The sequence below is a fragment of the Brachycentrus maculatus genome, unplaced genomic scaffold (assembly GCF_059751285.1).
Source record: "Brachycentrus maculatus isolate JH-2025_06_01 unplaced genomic scaffold, ASM5975128v1 h1tg000198l, whole genome shotgun sequence".
NCBI lineage: Eukaryota > Metazoa > Arthropoda > Insecta > Trichoptera > Brachycentridae > Brachycentrus > Brachycentrus maculatus.
Window position 1 is genome coordinate 320,752 of NW_028280949.1, and position 19,516 is coordinate 340,267.

Here is a 19,516-nt window from a genome sequence, read left to right on the forward strand (position 1 = left end):
CCGCGTCAACTTTGTTCCTGAGAGACACCCGTACGCAGCGGTATTTCACCGTTTTTAAAGTGATTACTTTTATCATGTACTTAGTTAAGAAACGATTTATTTTCCTAAACAAAAAAACGTTCAATGGGATTCATTGTGCCTTTTTGGTACTCTATAATACACTTGTGTCACATTATTCTTGAAATATATCGTAATATAAACAAATAAGATCGTAACATAAATAAATCAGAGCACGCATCGTGTGTCACTCTTACCCACTGCTGATGCGTAGCGTCGAGAGTGAGACAAATATAGGGCATGATTATGGCGCGGACTAATTACCGACCGCAAGAAAAATCAGGGATCTGTTCTTTTATTTATCCTGATGTTACAAATTATTAGTCAGATATTTCAACAGATGTCATGAGACCAAGGATTGACGTATTATTTTATCCAAAGTTCCACACCATGAAAAAATCCCTCCAAGTTGAACTGAGGTTCGAAACTTGGAACAATGTAAAAACACATACGGTTATGTCAGCCGATTATGGGGCATGTTTTATGAAAACACATACGGTTATGCGACCCGCGTTGATCCGGTTAATTCTATCAATAATGCACATCTCAACGTTGCTCTCTTTCCTTATTTCACCATTCAAACATCATAAATTAAAATAACAAAAGCAAGTAAATAAGAAAGGATTCGAAGGTTTTTAGTGTTTATTAAAAGTAATCCGGTACAAATAATATTATAGAGCATAAATAATGTTTATTTTATAAATAATATACTATTTACATAACTAGATTCTTCTTTTTTGAGTACTGATGTACAGGACATTGTTTCCTCTGATAAAAGCGTCACCATACTTGTTTTTGAGTTGGCCATTTAAGTATTCTTCCGTTTGCTCCAGGGCTATATTCATGTAGCCATCAAGGCATACAAGTACACCTGGAAAATGGTATTATTCTCAATATTATTAATATTTAAATCATTTACATTATGGTTAGTCATTTTTACTTATTTATTTTTTTACAAAAATGTTAATAATATTAGTATATAACCACTCACCCAGATTTTTATGACTACAGGTTTCTAGAATCTAGATTCCTCAATATCCAATTCAAACCGCCCCCACTCCTTTCATCCTACGAGTATATAAGCTGGTTTATTAATACCTTTTACCTTATTGCATGTTTAACCTCGGCTCGTAACGCATGTCTGTGGTAAAAACTAAGTGTAGAACTTCCAAGAATTTGAGTAGTGTGGTTGTCAATAATGGGTAGAATTGGTGAATGTTACACGTGTGTAAAGTGATCACTTAAACCAGCCTATGACGGTCGTAAGCCCCGTAAATGCCCAGACTTCCATATTCTTCTTCATCTTTGATGAGATATCAAAAAATAATATGAAAATAACTCCTGTAATTGGAGATAATCCAGATTTTGTGAACAAGTATTTGGACACACTCAAAATGTTGTACCTTTAAAATTCATTATTTTTGAAAGAGGAATTTTTATGTAAGGTACGTTAAGTTTTGCTTGATCTAAGATTTTTATTTCAAGTTTCTCAAAGTACTCAAACGTTTAAAAAAATCTCGGTGAGTGGTTATATACTAATATTATTAACATTTTTGTAAAAAAAAGTTTATGGTATTATTTATTCATTTAAACTACATGTACAGAAAAGAAATAAGTAAATTGGCGGGACTATTACAAAAAAGCTATATCTCCCAGCCAACCAAAAACAGACTAGTGATAATGGTCAAAACGTTTGATGCCATATACAGCTGTTTGCAATCAGAGGGTAGATAGTCATTCATTCAAACCCTTATCCGCACCCCAATGGTGCATAGGGCACTGCATCATATAAAAACAGTGTTATCTTGATCGTTAACTCATGAAGGTAAGGTGATCAGCCCTCCGCTTCAGGTACCAGTCCAGGGTAATATTGAATAAATATTAGAGTGAAAAAATACTTACTAAAATAGATATAAAATAGAAAGTACTTGAGTATTTAAAAAAAACATAAATTACAAATTGATGATAATAAGGAAGGCGAAGGCAAAAGGGAGTTTAGGAAAAGAGGTAGAGGGAAAATTTAAGGGAGGAGGTTTGATGGACAGTTAGTTAATTCTATTAAAATATACTTTACACATTGTTTGAGAGAAACGCTTAAAAGCATCTTTTGCATACTGTTGGTAGACAGCGGGAAATACTTAAGCGTTCTATTTGCTTACTTTTGGTAAAGCGCGAGAGATGCCAAAAAAACAATGTATAGTTGGGAATTTGAGAATAGGTTTGCGGTTACTTGTAACTAGTATACTGAGGGTCGAGCGGCAGACGTCTGGGCACAATTAAGGTAGGGTATGATTTGTCCGCCTCCATGGTGTAATGGTCAGCGTGTTTAGCTACCGTGCTGCCAGTCCCAGGTTCGATTCCCAGGGGGGGGGTGAGAATAAATATTAGTGATTTTACACTCTAATATTTATTTAATATTACTCTGGACCGGTCCCTGAAGCGCAGGAGTGATCACCTTGCCTTCATATGATTAATGATCAAGATAACATTGCACCAATACGATGCAGTGCCCTATGCATCATTGGGTGCGGGTAAGGGTTAGAAGAAGAAATTATGAAAAAACCACCCAACAACGATGTGTTAAAAATACAAATACAGTAAAATTTCATTATTACACCGTAGGATTGTGTTTACCCGACATAGAACGCGGTATGAGAATTCCATTCGCCAAAATAGTACTTGATTTTTCGATTGAATTAAATTAATTTATTTATAGTAAACTAAAATTAAAAGCATATAAATTAACAAAAAAATAATAAATAAGCAAGAATGCTCTAGTTAAAGATGTAGAAGAATCCCGCTTCAGAATACCCCTCAGACACATGGAACAGATTAATCCAGCGAATTATTCACTTTTTTTCAAAATAACAACAAAAATCACTGAACCTTCAAAATCCTTGTATTTTTTGTTCATATAGTTTTGGTGTCATATCATTGAATAATTAAGTAAAATATTACCTCTGTAATCTACTCCGCTGTTTAGTTTGACAACAACAGGCCTTCCGTGGATTTGTTGGATAAAAGTGGACAGAGCTTCCTTCCGACTCATTTTATAACCTAAAAAAAGGTAAATTTAATTTGACAAATATCACCACAAGAACATTTATATTTCAAATATAATCACAAGAATTAGAACCTTTATACGACGGAAATGCAAAAGATATTAAAAATGCGATAAATTTATCAGATAAACGATAAAAAAATTAAAAGCCGCAAAGTTTCGAAACCCGAACGATATTTCAAAATGTTCTATAGACAAGATTTGACAGCTTTCATAGACAATATAATTGTAAATATGACTATCTAAAAAAACTACGCAGTACCTACCTACTCAGAAAAGAGTACGTATATGCCAACCCGATTTCTCTAACCATTACTGTTATTCTCGTTTTCCCTATTTTGCCCTTCCAATAAATAAACTCTCGAATAATGTTAGATTTAGACTCTTCTTAATATTTTTATTGAACATGTGATATTTGTCATGTATTTTTTTTTCTTGAATAAAAAAAATATTTACACCAGTAAACATGTTTTACGTTAAAATTATCAATGTTTTAATTCATGGTTTTTCTTTGACAGCGTCATTACGAGGACATAACACAAACTTTGTTTTCAAAATGTCATGGGTAAAAGAGAAAAATAAATAATAAAGTGTAGGTTTAGTGTTCAAATACAAACACAGATGGCAGTACATGTGCCATTTAAGACAAAAATATCTAAACTTGGTCATTTATGTATGCCCATTTTTCTTTGAGGAAAGTTTTGTTTAAACAATCTACGGCCACACTCCTGGACAGGTTAATATCACCCTGGACTGGTACCTGAAGTACAGAACTGATCACCTTACCTTCATATTGTCATATGAACGCAGTCCTAAGTTGAATACAATAGAACTATCCTAAGTTGCACACAAGTCAATCCAGCTTTTATTCATGTATTGTGTTCTTTATAATAATGACTTTGTAATGCAGAAAGTTCTTAAACTTTAGAAATATTATGAATCTTAATATTCAAAAGAATACTAAAAGTTTGAGAGACCTCACATTGGAAAGTTTAATTGTCTCCCCTGTAAAATTTGCTTATAAGAAGTTTGAACAGTTCTGCATTCAGATAACAATATTTAACAATATAAACATTATTTATTATATCGGACATTAAATTATTCACCTCAAGGATGAGATGTCAATTTAAAGGTTTCAATTTGATATGAAATATGTATAATTCTTCCCTTATAACCTATAATATGAAAGATGTAAGTATGAGCATCTCAGGGCTTACGACTTGGCATTTGAGACAGAAAACTTTCTTTCATAAATAAAAGGGAAGAACGATACACGTTTCATATCAAGTTATTATACACCTTTAAATTGACAATATTTAATACCAATTTTTTGTTGTTAATTTTGTAATTCTTCTTTTATGGTCAATTTTATCACTGCGATTCCGCGAGGCATGATGACGTTTCCAAAATTAAAACACAGATGTAAAATTCTTATTCACAAAATCGCTTTATTTATACATTTGAAAAAGTTTATAAAATTCAGTTAGACTATCTTTCTTTGGGATCCATAGACGTCCATATAAAGCCACTATAGTTTTTTGAGACCAACTCCGACTCTACGGGTGGGTATGGACTGGTACTGCTTTTGTAATAGTCTGAAGGAGCGTGCATCACAAATTCCATGTACTCCAGCTTTCTCGGAAGATCCTCTTCAGGCCCTGGAATCGATAAAAACATTTAAAGTAATAACTAACCATAGTAACTAACTAAAATAGGTGCCTGAAGCGAATACTGGGAGTAAATTGGTATGACTTCATCAGGAATGAGGATGTGAGGAGAAGAACCCAACAGCCCCTCATATTGGAAGTCCTGAAGAGGAGAAGATGGACATGGTTGGGACATGTCCTTAGAATGCCACCTGAGAGCATCAACCCCTCATGTCTCTTCTTCCAACACCGAGGATTCTGGCACCACTGACGAACATTCACCGACTATACTCAGCGGAACTTCGAGACGCCGAACTGACCTGGGAGGAAGACAAGGAGATGGCGCGTGACAGAGTGACTTGGAGACGTCTCGTGTTGGCCATATGCTCTACTTAGGGAGCGAACATGGAAAAAGAAGAAGAAAACTAACCATCACGCCGATTCCACAAAGGGAAGGGCAGAGAGAATGAATAGAATGTCACACCACTCTGTCTTTACAAACATTATGCCTCTATTACATGCATTTTACTAGAGAATTATTTCCAGTACGTAGGGTAGAAAAACTGACTAATCGGTGTTTGGTCATTTACGGTTGGCAGCGAAAAGCAGACTAGTGGGTTTTTGGTTGTAATAGCAATTATTGTTAGTATATAAGGACATTTTGTAAATATTTTTGGTCAGTGTTTCATAATGTCCTAAGAAGACGAAACGCGTCACGTATTAACATATACATAAATAAATGTAGAATTCAATCCAACAACCCTTGTTTCATTTTGGATATATTACCCAACAATTCAATTTGGAATTCTACCAACTGTCTGCAGTTAAAATAAATACCCGATCGTGCTAATAATGTGTTAATGTGCTGAAATATACAGTTTACCTATGATGTAAGTTGCGGGGTCAAAGCATTGGCTGGGAGGGGGGCTCGCCTTGGTGGGGAGTAGCCAAGTAATGACGGCGCTCTTCTCACAGTACTGGTCCGTCATGAAGCCGCGGATCTGGGCGTAGTATATGTCTCCTTCCTCGTCAATCATGGACACTATATCTCCCACTTGCATGTACGAACCCTGGAAAATACACAAAATATAAATCAATATCTTCTTCAAACCCTTATCCACACTCTAATGGTGCATAGGGCACTGCATTATATAAACGGAGTGTTATCTTCATCATTAACACAAGAAGGAAAGGTGATCAGCCCTCCGCTTCTTGTACCAGTCCAGGGTAATGTTGAATAAATATTACATTGAAAAAATCAATTAAATTTATTTAACCCCCTCTGGGAATCGAACCCGGGACCTCCAGAATGGTAGCCGAGTATGCTGACCATTACGCTACGGAGGCGGTCAAATATACATATCAATATATCAATATCCATATCAATAAAGATTCGATCTTCTTCAATAGGATTGATTCATGATTCTTCTTCTTTGAGTATTGCATTCGGTGGGAAGTATAGGGCGGCTTTTGGCATACTCAAACAAATTCTGTAAAATAAGGAGATTCCGACCTGACTTAAAAGATAAGTGTATGAATCCTGCATACTGCCAGTGAACACATATGCACTAGAGACTATGGCTCTGACAAAGAGAAATGCAGAGAAACTCAAGTGCTCACAGCGATCCATGGAAAGATTTATGCTTGGTTTAAGTCTGATGGATAATTCATTCAATTCATTCAAACCCTTATCCACATCCTAATGGTGCATAGGGCACTGCATTATATAAACGGAGTGTTATCTTAATCATTAACACATGAAGCAAAGGTGATCAGCCCTCCGCTTTAGGTACCAGTCCAGAGTAATATTAAATAAATACTAGAGTGAAAAAATCACTTAAATTCATTTGACCCCCCCTGGGAATCGAACCCGAGACCTCCAGAACGGTAGCCGAGCGTGCTGACCATTACACTACGGAGGCGGACAAAGATACCAGGAAAAGAACTAAAGTAGAGGATATCATGGATCTCGTGGCAAAACTCAAATGGCAATGGGCAGGACATATTGCAAGACAGGACCCCACAAGATGGACCCCAAGATTTTACGATGGAAACCTTGGGAGAACAAAAGAGGTGTCGGAAGACCCAAAAGCGATGGTACCATGACATAGTCGCTGTGGGGGGTAAAAACTGGCTGCAAGCAGCAACCGACCAGAGGAAATGGAAAGAAGGGGAAGAGGCCAATATGTAGCAGTGGAGGTCAGAGGGCCGAGGAAGTATAGAGTTCTCTAAGCCATTGGGCCGCGTTACAAGCACAGATCCACTCTATATGACACTTCATTTGACCGCTCCTGGCGTAGCTACGTGAAGGTCTATAAGGCTTCTGGTAGGGCACCCCTCTAGTATGTGCCGGACTCCCACAGTCCTATACTAGAGATGACGTCAGCACCCATCTGTGGAGCAGGAAGTTGCACAGTTCTTGCGAGGTCTCAATCCTAGTTAGTTCCACAGTCTCTTTGGGATATTGAACCCTGGGACCTCCTGTTGTGGAAGATTAACCAATTCATGGTTTTTCTCTCCGTGCTTCTCCCATATGGACTTCCAATGGAGTCCAGCATCCTTAAATTGATTGTCAATTGTCCAGATAGGGTTCTCGACTTGAGTCGCTTGTTTAGATGCTGGAAATTGTCCTTGTGAATCATGATTTTTTTTATATAAAGGCAAGGTGATTAGTCCGGCGCTTCAAATTTTTGGATTTAGAAATAGAAAATATTTGACGGGATACAGATAACACAAGTTAAAGAGTTTACAGTGAAGGATATTACTGTTTTTAAGGGAAAAAATGGAGAGTGGGTAAGAGGTAGAAAAAATAATAAAACCAGTAATGGAAAGGGTGTTTGGCAACTTGTACAACTTATATGTTTTATATCAAATCATGGTTATCAACTCCTGCCTTGTTTTATATATAACATAACAATTTGTATAGCCTCTCACCAGTCTGATGATGTCGGTAACGACGAAACCCGGTCGCTGGTCAAATAAAAAAGTGGAAAAGCTAAAAATATTGGTTTTAATCTAATAATAAATTAAAAATGCAATTTCATCACAAAGTGTCAGTGGATAATATAAATCTATTAAGATTTTTTGGTTTGGCATATGGCAACACTGGTGTAGACCATAAATAAAGGGTCGATGAGGTGTGGGTAAGACAGATCTCCTGGCTCCGGAATATACGAGATTGGACGGGGATCAGGATCGTCGAGGCGCTGTCTAGAGCTGCCCGAGACAAGGACAATTACTCTCAAGTGATAGTCGATGTCAGGGGGCCTGACATGACACATGATGAATATAGTTAACTAATAACTGTCTGTTACAGCTGCACTCTGTTAACAAATATGTCAAAAAAATATTGATAGCGCAAAATAAAAATTCCTCCTAATGTCAAACAATAGGATTTACAATATTTAATGCAAGGAATATATTCCTTAGATAAAGGGTCAATGTAATGTATGAAATATGAGATAACTAAAACGGAAAATAATTTGAATGTTTGATATGTTGGGTAATATATCCAAAATAAAACACAGTTTTTTGGATTGAATTCTACATTTATTCATGTATATGTTAATACGTGACGCGTTAGGTCTTCTTAGTACATTATCAAACACTATATATATGGATGTTTGATAATGTCCTAAGAAGACCAAACGCGTCACGTATTAACATATGCATAAATAAATGTAGAATTCAATCCAAAAAACCGTGTTTTATTTTGGATATTTTACCCAACAATTCAATATGGAATTCTACCAACTGTCTGCAGTTACAATTAATACGTGTACTATGGTAATAATGAAATGCTAATAAGAAAATTGTACAATAATGGGCAAAAAAAGTATGTAATATGTTTTATATACCTTGAAATACACAGAATCGCTAGTGACAACTGTCGCGGTTGCAGATGGAGCTTTGAGAGGGGCCCTTTTAAACAAAGAACGTCTTCCGCGGCCTTTCGGGGGGCCCGGTTTTACGTTAGAACCGGGAGTTTTCAATTTGTATCTTGTCGATCTCGTACTTTTCCGGGTTATCTTGCCGCTCCCTGTAGCACTGGGAGTAGCCTCCGAAGGCTCCTGCTTAGTTTCTCCCGAATTGGCCTCATCGGACTCGGTTTTGATGTCCTTTCTCGTGTCGTCGTTCGTGAAGCAGTCGTTGCAAATTTCGCCATTTTCGACGGGACGCCAGAGGAGAGATTCTGTCGCGTTGCACTGCACGCAAACGGGCTTCGTTTTGGTCATCGCACAGTTACTAAGCCGAAATGTGACAATACTAATTTATAAAGTCACCCTTCCGAGCCTACGCGTCGCTTGTAAACAAGAGCGGATAACCTCGCAAAAATGACAAAAGCCAAACAATCAACTGTCAAAATGGCAGCGATAATGAAGCGGTCTACTCTACCATTTTGCGCTCTATTGGCGAGTAGCAATACTAATAGTTATTGTACTCTATTGGTAAGTAGCAACACTAAAATGTGTAAACTCGTAAAAGGTTCAATTCTTGAGTATACGCTGTTAGCTCTAATTTCGGATATACTGGTCAAGTCCGATGCTAACTGCATATTTTAATCGAAAACCTCAATAATAAATACTTTTTAACTCTTAGCCTTAGTTTTTAGAAGGAAGTCTGGGCATTTACAGAGCTTATGACCGTCATAGGCTTGGTTAAGTGATACTTTTCACTCATGTAACATTCACCAATTCTGCATGATTGACAACTACACTACTCATTTTTTTAAACTTCTAGGTATATTTATCAAACTCGTAACACAGTATGTGCGAGTTCACAACAGCCATCTATGTTGAGATAAGAAAAGCTTTTATTTAGCAAAGACTCGTTCTATTTGTAAACAAGGTCTGAATCTTGCAATAAATTCACATATCACACCTGAAAACATGATTCAATTTTTTTGTATATAGCTTATAATTTGACTGGTTATTTTATTAACAACATTTTGAAAGTGTCCAAGTCCTGTAAATGCCTAGACTTCATATTCTTCTTCATCTATTTTGAGATGTCAAAAAAATACATCATGTAAATAATAACTTATAATTCGAGATAATCCAGATTTGTGAACAAGTATTGTATTTGGTTGCATTGCTCCTGTTCTCTTATACGGCTGTGAAACATGGCACCTTACAAGGGCCCAGAGCAGCCGTGTACTAAGCTTTGAGAGTAGGTGTCTGCGGAGAATTTTAGGCGTGCGGTGGTTTGACTTTGTGAGAAATGAAGAGATAAGGCGTAGGACGCAGCAAATCTTGGTCACAACTGTCGTCAAGAAAAGGCGATTCAGTTGGCTTGGCCATGTACTCCTCTTGCCTCTTTTACAAGGCATCAGGTTCGCGCCGCCCAGGACGACCACTGCTGACAATTCGTCGGCAGTTCTCGTCAGAACTTCGGAACGCGAATCTGACTTGGAAGGATGCAAGGGAGCTGGCAGCCGACAAAAAAGCCTGGAGAAAGTTTGTGGACTCCAAATGGTCTACCTAGGGAGCGGATATGGTTTAATAATATTGTATTTGGACTACTCAAAATACTGTACATACTTTAAACATGATACCTTCACTGTGTTTCAACTTTTAATTTGAGCTATTACGGAGAATTTCTCAGATATTATGAAGAACAATGGGGGAAGCCGTTTAGCTTATCCTGAGTTTACGGAACGTTACGGTCTGCTCCAAGTCAGTTTACCGGCAAATATTATATTTATACTTTAAACTTGGACTAGCCAGTTAATCCGTGATCCTAGATCTAAGAATCACGGGATAAACCTTAATTTCACGAAGAATATAGAAGGAATGCAGGGAAAACAATGAATTGTACACCGAATTCAGTTTTTATCTAATTAATTTAATTTAATTTAATATAGTACCAAGAGTTTTTTTTTAAATTTAAATTAATTTTCTATACAGTTCTACTTTACAGTCTTAAAATTAATTGCGCTGTTTTCTCTAATAAAGAGACTAAGCTTTTGTGTTTGGAGAGGGACTTACACTTATTATTTATTGTTTATGTATGTGAGTGATATCACTTACTCCTTTCAACAACGTCATAAATAAAAAAACTTGATTTTTCAGGAGATCATTTTTAAAGTTTAAAAATACTATAAAATGTATTAAAAATAAATATCAAGCCACTTGTTGAACTTTTTACTTTTTTTTTAGCAACAGATCTTTTTAGGTAAAACCTGTTTGTTTTTTCTAAATTTGTAAAATAATTTGTATATTTAAAAAAATAATTAAACAATACCTTTTCTTCAAAATGCAAAAACAACACTTTCTGCCCTGTAGCGGGTAAATATTTAGTTAAAAATATGGCGCTTTTGCTGGGATATAGTACATTTTCTGAGCATTCCGAAAACACGCACAGCTGAAAATTTACGATTTTAATTTAAATCAATTAAAAGTCGTCTTACATATTTATTCTTTATTAATGTACTAATTTGTCCGCTTCCGTAGTGTAATGGTCAGCGCGCTTGGCTACCGTTCTGGAGGTCCCGGGTTCGATTCCCAAAGGGGGGTCTAATAAATATAAGTGATTTTTTCACTTTAATATTTATTCAATATTACCCTGGACTGGTACCTGAAGCGGAGGGCTGAAACCTTTCCTTCGTGTGTTAACGATCAAGATAACACTGCGTTTATATGATGCAGTACTCTATGTACCATTGGGGTGCGGATAAGGGTTAAAAAAAATGTACTAACGACTAGACACATACACATTTATAAGAAAGGAACTAATTATCACGCCGCTTCTCCACAGGGGTAGGCAGAGAGAATAGAAAGCCATATCACACTGTCTTTGAAAACATGATTCGCCTCTTCCACATTGATGCATCTCCTCATACGTACCGACGATTATTTCGACATATACATTTATACACGATTGTACACATATATGGATAATGGATATAAATTACGTCTATATGTGTTTTTAATAGTCGAATATATGTGTAAAGTGGGGTGACTATGGGATATTGGAATCTCTAGAGGTCCATTGTTTCTGCTTTGTTGTTCCGTGTTGGCGAAAGGGATTACTAATTTAAGGGTGACCACATTTCGGCGATAAAAATAATCTTTTAAATTGTACCTTTACTGTAGAGTTTTATATTTACATTTTTAAAGATATTAGTTGGTCAAAATAGATTACATTCACACACACAAACACACACACACACATTTATATAATATACAGTTGTAGATATTATTGCTGGAATAAATAAATGGTGTTTGATGACTTATGAAAATCTATTTTTTAAAATATTAATTTACTGTTGTTACAATTTTTTTATATAATTTGATTCATTTTCTAGACATTTCTACATTTAGTATATCTTATATTACAGTAGTTACGCTGTTATCCTCCAAAAAAGAGACTTAGCTCTCGTGCTTGGAGAGGGATTTACAGTCATGGTATATTGTTTAAACTTACGAATTATATAATCGTAATCGCGCTCAGCTTTTCTCGATCTTCCTCTGCTTCTTATTCCAACTAAATTCGCCTCATAAATTTATTTTACTGTTCTTTCCTCACTCATACGTTCCACATGTCCAAACCATCTCAACACACCTTTCTTAATTTTATCGATAATGCTCATCTCAGCCTTGAATTTTTTCCTTATTTCACCATTCGAACATTTATGATACATATTTTTGCCACACATTCGCTGATGGATAACATTTCGACATGTTGCTCACTCCTTTCAAAAACGTCATATATAAAAAATCGTCAATTTTCTTTTTCAAAATGTGTGTGTATTTACCCGCTACAGGGCAGAAACTGTTGTTTTTGCATTTTGAAGAATAGGTATTGTTTTTATTTTTTTTAAATATACTAAATATTTTACAAATGGAGAAAAAACCTTCAGGTTTTACCTTAAAAGATCTGTTGCACAGTAAAAAGTTCAATAATATTTATTTTTAATACATTTCATTATATTCTTAAACTTTAAAAACAATCTCCTGAAAATCAAGTTTTTTGATACATGACGTTGTTGAAAGGAGTGAGGGACGTGTCGATTGTAAAAAAAAGGTAAATGTTTTTATTTTTATTTTTGGTCACCGCTTTCAATACTTAAAATTGAACGCAGAACGAATGTGAAGGATTATTTGATATTCAACTAACGCCCCTAATGCAGGGGGGATAATGCTCAATTTGCTAAACTCGCCCACTCAAAGTCACCCCAATTTATTTTAAAGCTTGAGGGATAGTAAGGACTCCGCTACACTCGACGGGAGAATATTATACACGAAATAAAAAAAGAAATTCAAGTACTTGGCAAATAGAAGTGAATTTTCAATATTGAAGATGTAATATTTCTTCGTTATGGAATTAAAATGTAGACATGAAAATTGGTTGCCTAAAATCCATAGTGATTATTTGACCAAAAAATTTTTTTAATTACTTAAAAGTCAAACTATTAGGTTACACATGTAGCGCAAATTTAAAATGGGTTGTCACAACCTGCCCCCGTCACAGCACGCCTCACCGTCCCCTATATTTAAAAAAATAATTAAACAATTTATTTTCTTCAAAATGCAAAAACAATACTTTCTGCCCTGTAGCGGGTAAATATTAAGTTAAAAATATGCCGCTTTTGCTGAGATATAGTACATTTTCTGGGCATTCCGAAAAACACAACTGAAAATTGACGGTTTTTGATATATGGCGTTGTTGAAAGGAGTGAGCGAAATATGATAATATGTGACGCATTTCGTCTTATTAAGACATTATCAAACACTCCGTGTTTGTGTTTATAATGTCTTAATAAGACGAAACGCGTCACATATCATCATAAACATATCGCTCACTCCTTTCAAGAAAGTCATAAATCAAAAAACTTGATTTTTCAGGAGAACGTTTTTAAAGTTTAAAAATATAACACAATGTATTAAAAATAAATATCAAGCCACTTATTGAACTTTTTACTGTGCAACAGATCTTTTTAGGTAAAACTTGAAGGTTTTTTCTCCATTTGAAAAATATTAAATATGTTTAAAAAAATAATTAAACAATACGTTTTCTTCAAAATGCAAAAACAACATTTTCTGTCCTGTAGCGGGTAAATGTTAAGTTAAAAATATGCCACTTTTGCTGGTATATAGTATATTTTCTGGGCATTTTGAAAACATGCACAACTGAAAATTGACAATTTTTTATTTATGTTAATGTTAATAAAAGTAGAATTCAATCCAATAACCGTGTTTAATTTTGGATATATTACCCGACAATATTTTAATTACGACAATGATTTGAAGGGCAGGTGCCTCAGTAAAGTACCTCCAAAAGTACATTATCCATATAATTTACCGACTTTTCTATAAAAGTCGGTAAATTGTCAATAACAACTTTATTAATGTGTAATGTGTAGTGCGTTATTGACTGTATTCCTACAGGTGTTGAACATTACTTTTGATAAGCTGATAGAGTGTATGAAAACACTTGCCGACTGCCAAACATTCCAAAACTTTATAAATAAATATTTAGATTTTAAAATCATGATTAATATTTGTCCGCCTCCGTAGTGTAATGGTCAGCACGCTCGGCTACCGTTCTGGAAGTCCCGGGTTCGATTCCCAAGGGGGGTAAAATAAATATAAGTAATTTTTTCACTGTAATATTTATTGGTACCTGAAGCGGAGGGCTGATCACCTTTCCTTCATGTGTAAAACGATCATGATAACACTGCGTTTATAAGACACAGTGCCCTATGCACCATTGGGGTGCGGATAAGGGTTTTAATAATAATATTGATGAGTATTAAAAACTTGTGATGAATTTTGTTGATCTTCTTCTTCTTCATCTTGGTATAGGCCTTGTGGCATGTTTTTAAGAGGGATTAGCCTCCTGCGATGTCGATTCCGTGCTATCGACCCATCTCTTTGGTGGTCTGCCCGGAAGTCGTCTACCATGGGGTCGGCCGTACAGTGCGATGTGGGGTAGTCTGGATGGTTCCATTCTCCTCACATGCGCATACCATTGTGTCCTTCGTTGCCTTACCCACGTAACGACATCTTCGATCATCGACATCTCGCATATTTCCCTGATCCTGGCTTTCTTATTCTATCTCTAAGACTATTGTTGATGAATATAAAATAAAAACTCATTATAATATCAGTTGAATATTAAAAAATTAATGAATTTTTTTATACAATACTCATCTATCGGTTTTTTAGTATGATAGAAGATGTATTTTTATATAATTTTTTATATGATACTCTGTTGTTTTTGATTAATGCAAATAATGATTTTTTATTACTTTAGTATTTATAATATTTTCTTTAAATTCATTTAATTGTACTAATTTAAGTTATAATTTTGGCAGAGATTTAATTTCTTATTTTTTGATTTTATTGAGTTTATGAATTTCTGGGTTAATAATCTTTGCAAACATTCTTCGCCTCTTCCACGTTCATGCATCTCCTCATGCATACCCGCCGATTGTTACCTAACCTGACCACTTTCAAGTATTTGGCATACCTGATTGTGCCATGTTTTTCTTAATTTTATCATACCTTTCTTAATTTTATCGATAATGCTTATCTCAGCCTTGCATTCTTTCCTTATTTCACCATTCGAACATCTATCATATATGTATAACTTTGCGAAGTAAATGTATGTTTGATCTTTTACAGGCCTCACACTGCGTTTATCCGATGCAGTGCCCTATACACCATTGGGGTGCGGAAAGGGTTTGAAGATAACTGTTTTCGGTGCACCAAACTGTTCCCATGTTTGAGAAGCTGTGGTTGACTATTGGAAAATGTATATTATAGGTGATTAATACTCTCCACTCGGTAGAAACTCAATAAACTTCATATACAGATAATGTACTGATAAGGTAATACATCTCTTAGATACTAAAATTAATCTATTTTCTGCCGTAATAACGTTTATCAAAAGTTAATTATTTCATATTATGGTGTACGCTAGATAATATTATTAATATGCCTATAAATTTGCGATAAACTTTCATTTAACATATTATATTAATACAAATATAAATAAATGTACCATAGGTTATATCGCTCACTATTTTCAAGAACGTCATAAATAAAAAATCGTCAATTTTCAGTTGTGCATGTTTTCGGAATGCCCAGAAAATGTACTATATTACAGCAAAAGCGGCATATTTTTAACTTAATATTTACCCGCTACAGGGCAGAAAGTGTTGTTTTTGCATTTTGAAGAATAAGTATTGTTTATGTATTTTTTAAAATATACTAGATATTTTTCAAATGGATAAAAAACGTTCAAGTTTTACCTAAAAAGATCTGTTACACAGTAAAAAGTTCAATAAGTGGCTTGATATTTATTTTTAATACATTGCATTATATTGTCAAACTTTAAGAACGTTCTACTGAAAAATCAAGTTTTTTGATTTATGACGTTCTTGAAAGGAGTGAGCGATATGTTACAAGAGATATTTTATAAGTAACGTACAGTATCGAACAGATAATTTGAAACAAACTTTTTTGTAAAAATTTTCGTAAAAAGTTTTGTCAAATCTTTTGTTTACTAGTTATATCACAAATTAATCTTTAATATGATCTCATTTGGGCTCTATCAAAGATTTTACTCTTCTTGGCATCTATTATATAAGGTTTTGGCACGTGGATGCCATTTTTTCATCTCGAAACCATATCTGAATTATGGACAAAATGAGCTTTTTCACCGTAGTGCAATCAATTTTGGAGAGCCGATTCTTACAGATTGCCGATAGATTTTCAATTAGGTATATGTCTGGCCAAAGTTCTTGACCAGTCTAACACAGTTCATTGTGTTTGTGTGAAAATTTTCATATTTTTTTGGATTTGTGGCAGGGGGTTAAATCCTGCTGAAATATTCCATTACCATTTGACCTTCGTTTTTGTATATCTGGTAGTATCTTTTCCAGTTGAGTTGGGTGATACTTCTCGCTGTTCATAATCACAGTCACTGAAAGAAGCAGCCCTGGTCCATAATACAAGGAACACCCCCAAAACATTTTTTTAGAGGGTGTTGAAATGCGAAAAAAAAATGTTTTGCCTTTATACGATGCAATGCCGTATGCACCATTGGGGTGCGAATAAGGGTTTGAAAATATTCCAAGTTTTTACACTCCCTAACAATAAATAATTAATTAATTTAATAACAATTAAGTAATTTAATAACAATTAAGTAATTTAATTTGAATAAACGTTAATATTTTAAAAAAAATTAGTATTCTTTCGGCATGGAACGCATTATCGTATTTTACATTGATTTCAATGGGAAAAGATGTTTCGCTTTACGAGTAAGATACTGCAACGAACTAATAAATATTACAAAAAAAATCTAAGTATTAATTGAACAGGCTAAGTATGAGGTATAAATAACACCCCTGCATTGATCTTGATAAATGATTTAATTCGAGTTATCATATTTCACATTCGATAATTACATACAACAAACACTCCTGTTTTGTGTACCCTGGCCGGGAAGTGAACAGGTGTCACCCTTTGCCATGGGGTCTACATCCCACCTGGGTACACCTGCCCATGTATGCCGCGAGTCTGCAACAGTACCTACCGATCGTATTTGTGTAGGTTAAGATAGATAACCAAAATGTTACATTTCTAATATTACACAAAAAATCCTATAAATGCAAATCTGTTCTGCTTACTGTATTCTATTGAACTCTTAATTAAAGTTGCGACAAAACGTGACCAATGCTGTGTTAAACCAATATGAAATGATCAAATCGCACCAAAACGTAACAATTTTACAAGCTAGAATTCCTGATTTCTGTCATTTGTAATGAAAAATGTAACGTTTTGGCGAGGACCTCCACATTTAGTTTCTCAACTGATTTGCCTACATCAAATACATATAAAATGATATTGCTTAGCGCCTTATTCGACTGTTTCAATAATCGTATTGTATATCAATTACATTCATTTGAGTGCGTCCAAAACATTGTTCACAAATTCTTAAAAAAAAAAATAGAGGTTAGAGTGACTCGCAAATATAGGATTTGCTACGCGACCGGCTGAACGATGAGCCTGATGTGTCTCCGCACATATTGAAATTAGTTTTTTTATAGAATACAAATTGAATAAATAATTTTTTATATATTTTTTTAAGTCGTTATGTTTTGATTACTCTTTTCTTTTAAACACCATATGTTTATTTCAAAGAAAAATTTATTTTTCCAATACAACAACGGTGTTTTAAACATAAAAAAAATAAGTTGCGAGCTATTGATGACTGCGGGCTTTTGTCCGCCTCCGTGGTGTAATGGTCAGCGTGTTTAGCTACCGTGCTGGAAGTCCCGGGTTCGATTCCCAGGGGGGGTGAAAATAAATATTGGTGATTTAACACTGTAATATTTATTTAATATTACCCTGGACTGGTTCCTGAAGCGCAAGAGTGATCGCCTTGCCTTTATGTAAGTAATGATCAAGATAACAGTGCGTCATTCGATGCGGTGCCCTATGCACCATTGGGTGCGGATAAGGGTTATAAGTAAGTAAGTAAGTAATTGATGTCTGGGCCTTAAATAATTAAGCCCCGTTAATACCCAGACTTTCATATTTTCCTTTCATGTTCAGATATCAGTGAAAAACCAAATAACAACTAGCATATGCACGGAATCCAACAACATTGCATAGTGACCCCAAAAGTCCTGGTGGGCAAAGGGTTAAGGATAAGGGAAGTAGTTTGAAAGGGAATAAAAAATTACGAAATTGCATTTGTTATCACGTGTCTATATTTTTCAAGATTATATTGTAACTTCCAATATATTTGAAGCATTTAGAATAATTATAATTTTTTTTTATCACACTACACTCAAATAATTATTTATATAATTTTAAAAGTTTCGTCTTGCATATTAATATAATATTATAATAAATAATGAATAATTGTGTATTTACAGAATAGATAATATAAGTTAGAAGTTATTTACAGTTGGTAATACTTAATTTAATAAATAATTAATTGAAATTACACATTACAGAGGTACCTACAGTATTTAAGTAATAAAATACACAAAGCTTAAAAAAATGTTGTATTATGATAAGTATTCACAAAATCTGATCAAATTTGACCTTATAACGAATATTCATACAGTATTTATGTAATATTATAAAATACACAACGCTTGAAAATTAGTTACAATATTATCCGTATTCAAAAATTCTGTAAAAATTTGACCTTATAACGAATATTCATACAGTAGTTATGTAATATTATAAAATACACAACGCTTAAAAAATTGTTGTATTATTATAAGTATTCACAAAATCTGTTAAATGTGACCTTGTAACGAATATTCATACAGTATTTATGTAATATTATAAAATACACAACGCTTGAAAATTAGTTGCAATATTATCCGTATTCAAAAATTCTGTTAAAATTTGACATTGTAACGAATATTCATACAGTATTTATGTAATATTATAAAATACACAACGCTTGAAATTTAGTTGCATTATTATCCGTATTTAAAAATTCTGTTAAAATTTGACCTTGTAACGAATATTCATACAGTATTTATGTAATATTATAAAATACACAACGCTTGAAATTTAGTTGCATTATTATCCGTATTTAAAAATTCTGTTAAAATTTGACCTTGTAACGAATATTCATACAGTATGTATTTAATATTATAAAATACACAACGCTTGAAATTTAGTTGCATCATTATCCGTATTCACAAATTCTGTTAAAATTTGACCTTGCAACGAATATTCATACAGTATTTATGTAATATTATAAAATACACACCGCT

The 19,516-nt window shown here is 34.3% G+C and overlaps 2 protein-coding genes across 2 annotated transcripts; both read right to left on the minus strand.

Annotated features, from left to right (window-relative positions):
- Positions 1 to 681: 681 nt before the first annotated feature.
- Positions 682 to 3,324, minus strand: LOC148307527 (U6 snRNA-associated Sm-like protein LSm6). The gene is made up of 3 exons (XM_088263298.1): positions 3,194 to 3,324; positions 3,016 to 3,114; positions 682 to 928 (listed from the first exon to the last, which is right to left on the minus strand). Exons 2-3 carry the CDS (start codon positions 3,104 to 3,106, stop codon positions 780 to 782), a joined length of 240 nt encoding a protein of 79 aa, XP_088119424.1. The 5' UTR covers positions 3,107 to 3,114; positions 3,194 to 3,324; the 3' UTR covers positions 682 to 779.
- A 1,217-nt stretch (positions 3,325 to 4,541) lies between these two features.
- On the minus strand, positions 4,542 to 9,125 carry LOC148307528 (GATA zinc finger domain-containing protein 1). The gene is made up of 3 exons (XM_088263297.1): positions 8,622 to 9,125; positions 5,648 to 5,834; positions 4,542 to 4,776 (listed from the first exon to the last, which is right to left on the minus strand). Exons 1-3 carry the CDS (start codon positions 8,997 to 8,999, stop codon positions 4,607 to 4,609), a joined length of 735 nt encoding a protein of 244 aa, XP_088119423.1. The 5' UTR covers positions 9,000 to 9,125; the 3' UTR covers positions 4,542 to 4,606.
- Between the last annotated feature and the right edge of the window lie 10,391 nt (positions 9,126 to 19,516).

Bases quoted from the DNA above. Each gene is read 5' to 3' on its own strand.
- LOC148307528 (XM_088263297.1), bottom strand. From the start codon at position 8,999: ATGACCAAAACGAAGCCCGTTTGCGTGCAGTGCAACGCGACAGAATCT. The intron at 5,835-8,621 runs GTATATAAAACA...TGTATTTTCCAG, and splicing joins GCGATTCTGTGTATTTCAAG to GGTTCGTACATGCAAGTGGG. The intron at 4,777-5,647 runs GTAAACTGTATA...TATCGATTCCAG, and splicing joins CCCCGCAACTTACATCATAG to GGCCTGAAGAGGATCTTCCG.
- LOC148307527 (XM_088263298.1), bottom strand. From the start codon at position 3,106: ATGAGTCGGAAGGAAGCTCTGTCCACTTTTATCCAACAAATCCACGGA. The intron at 929-3,015 runs GTAATATTTTAC...ACCATTTTCCAG, and splicing joins CAGCGGAGTAGATTACAGAG to GTGTACTTGTATGCCTTGAT.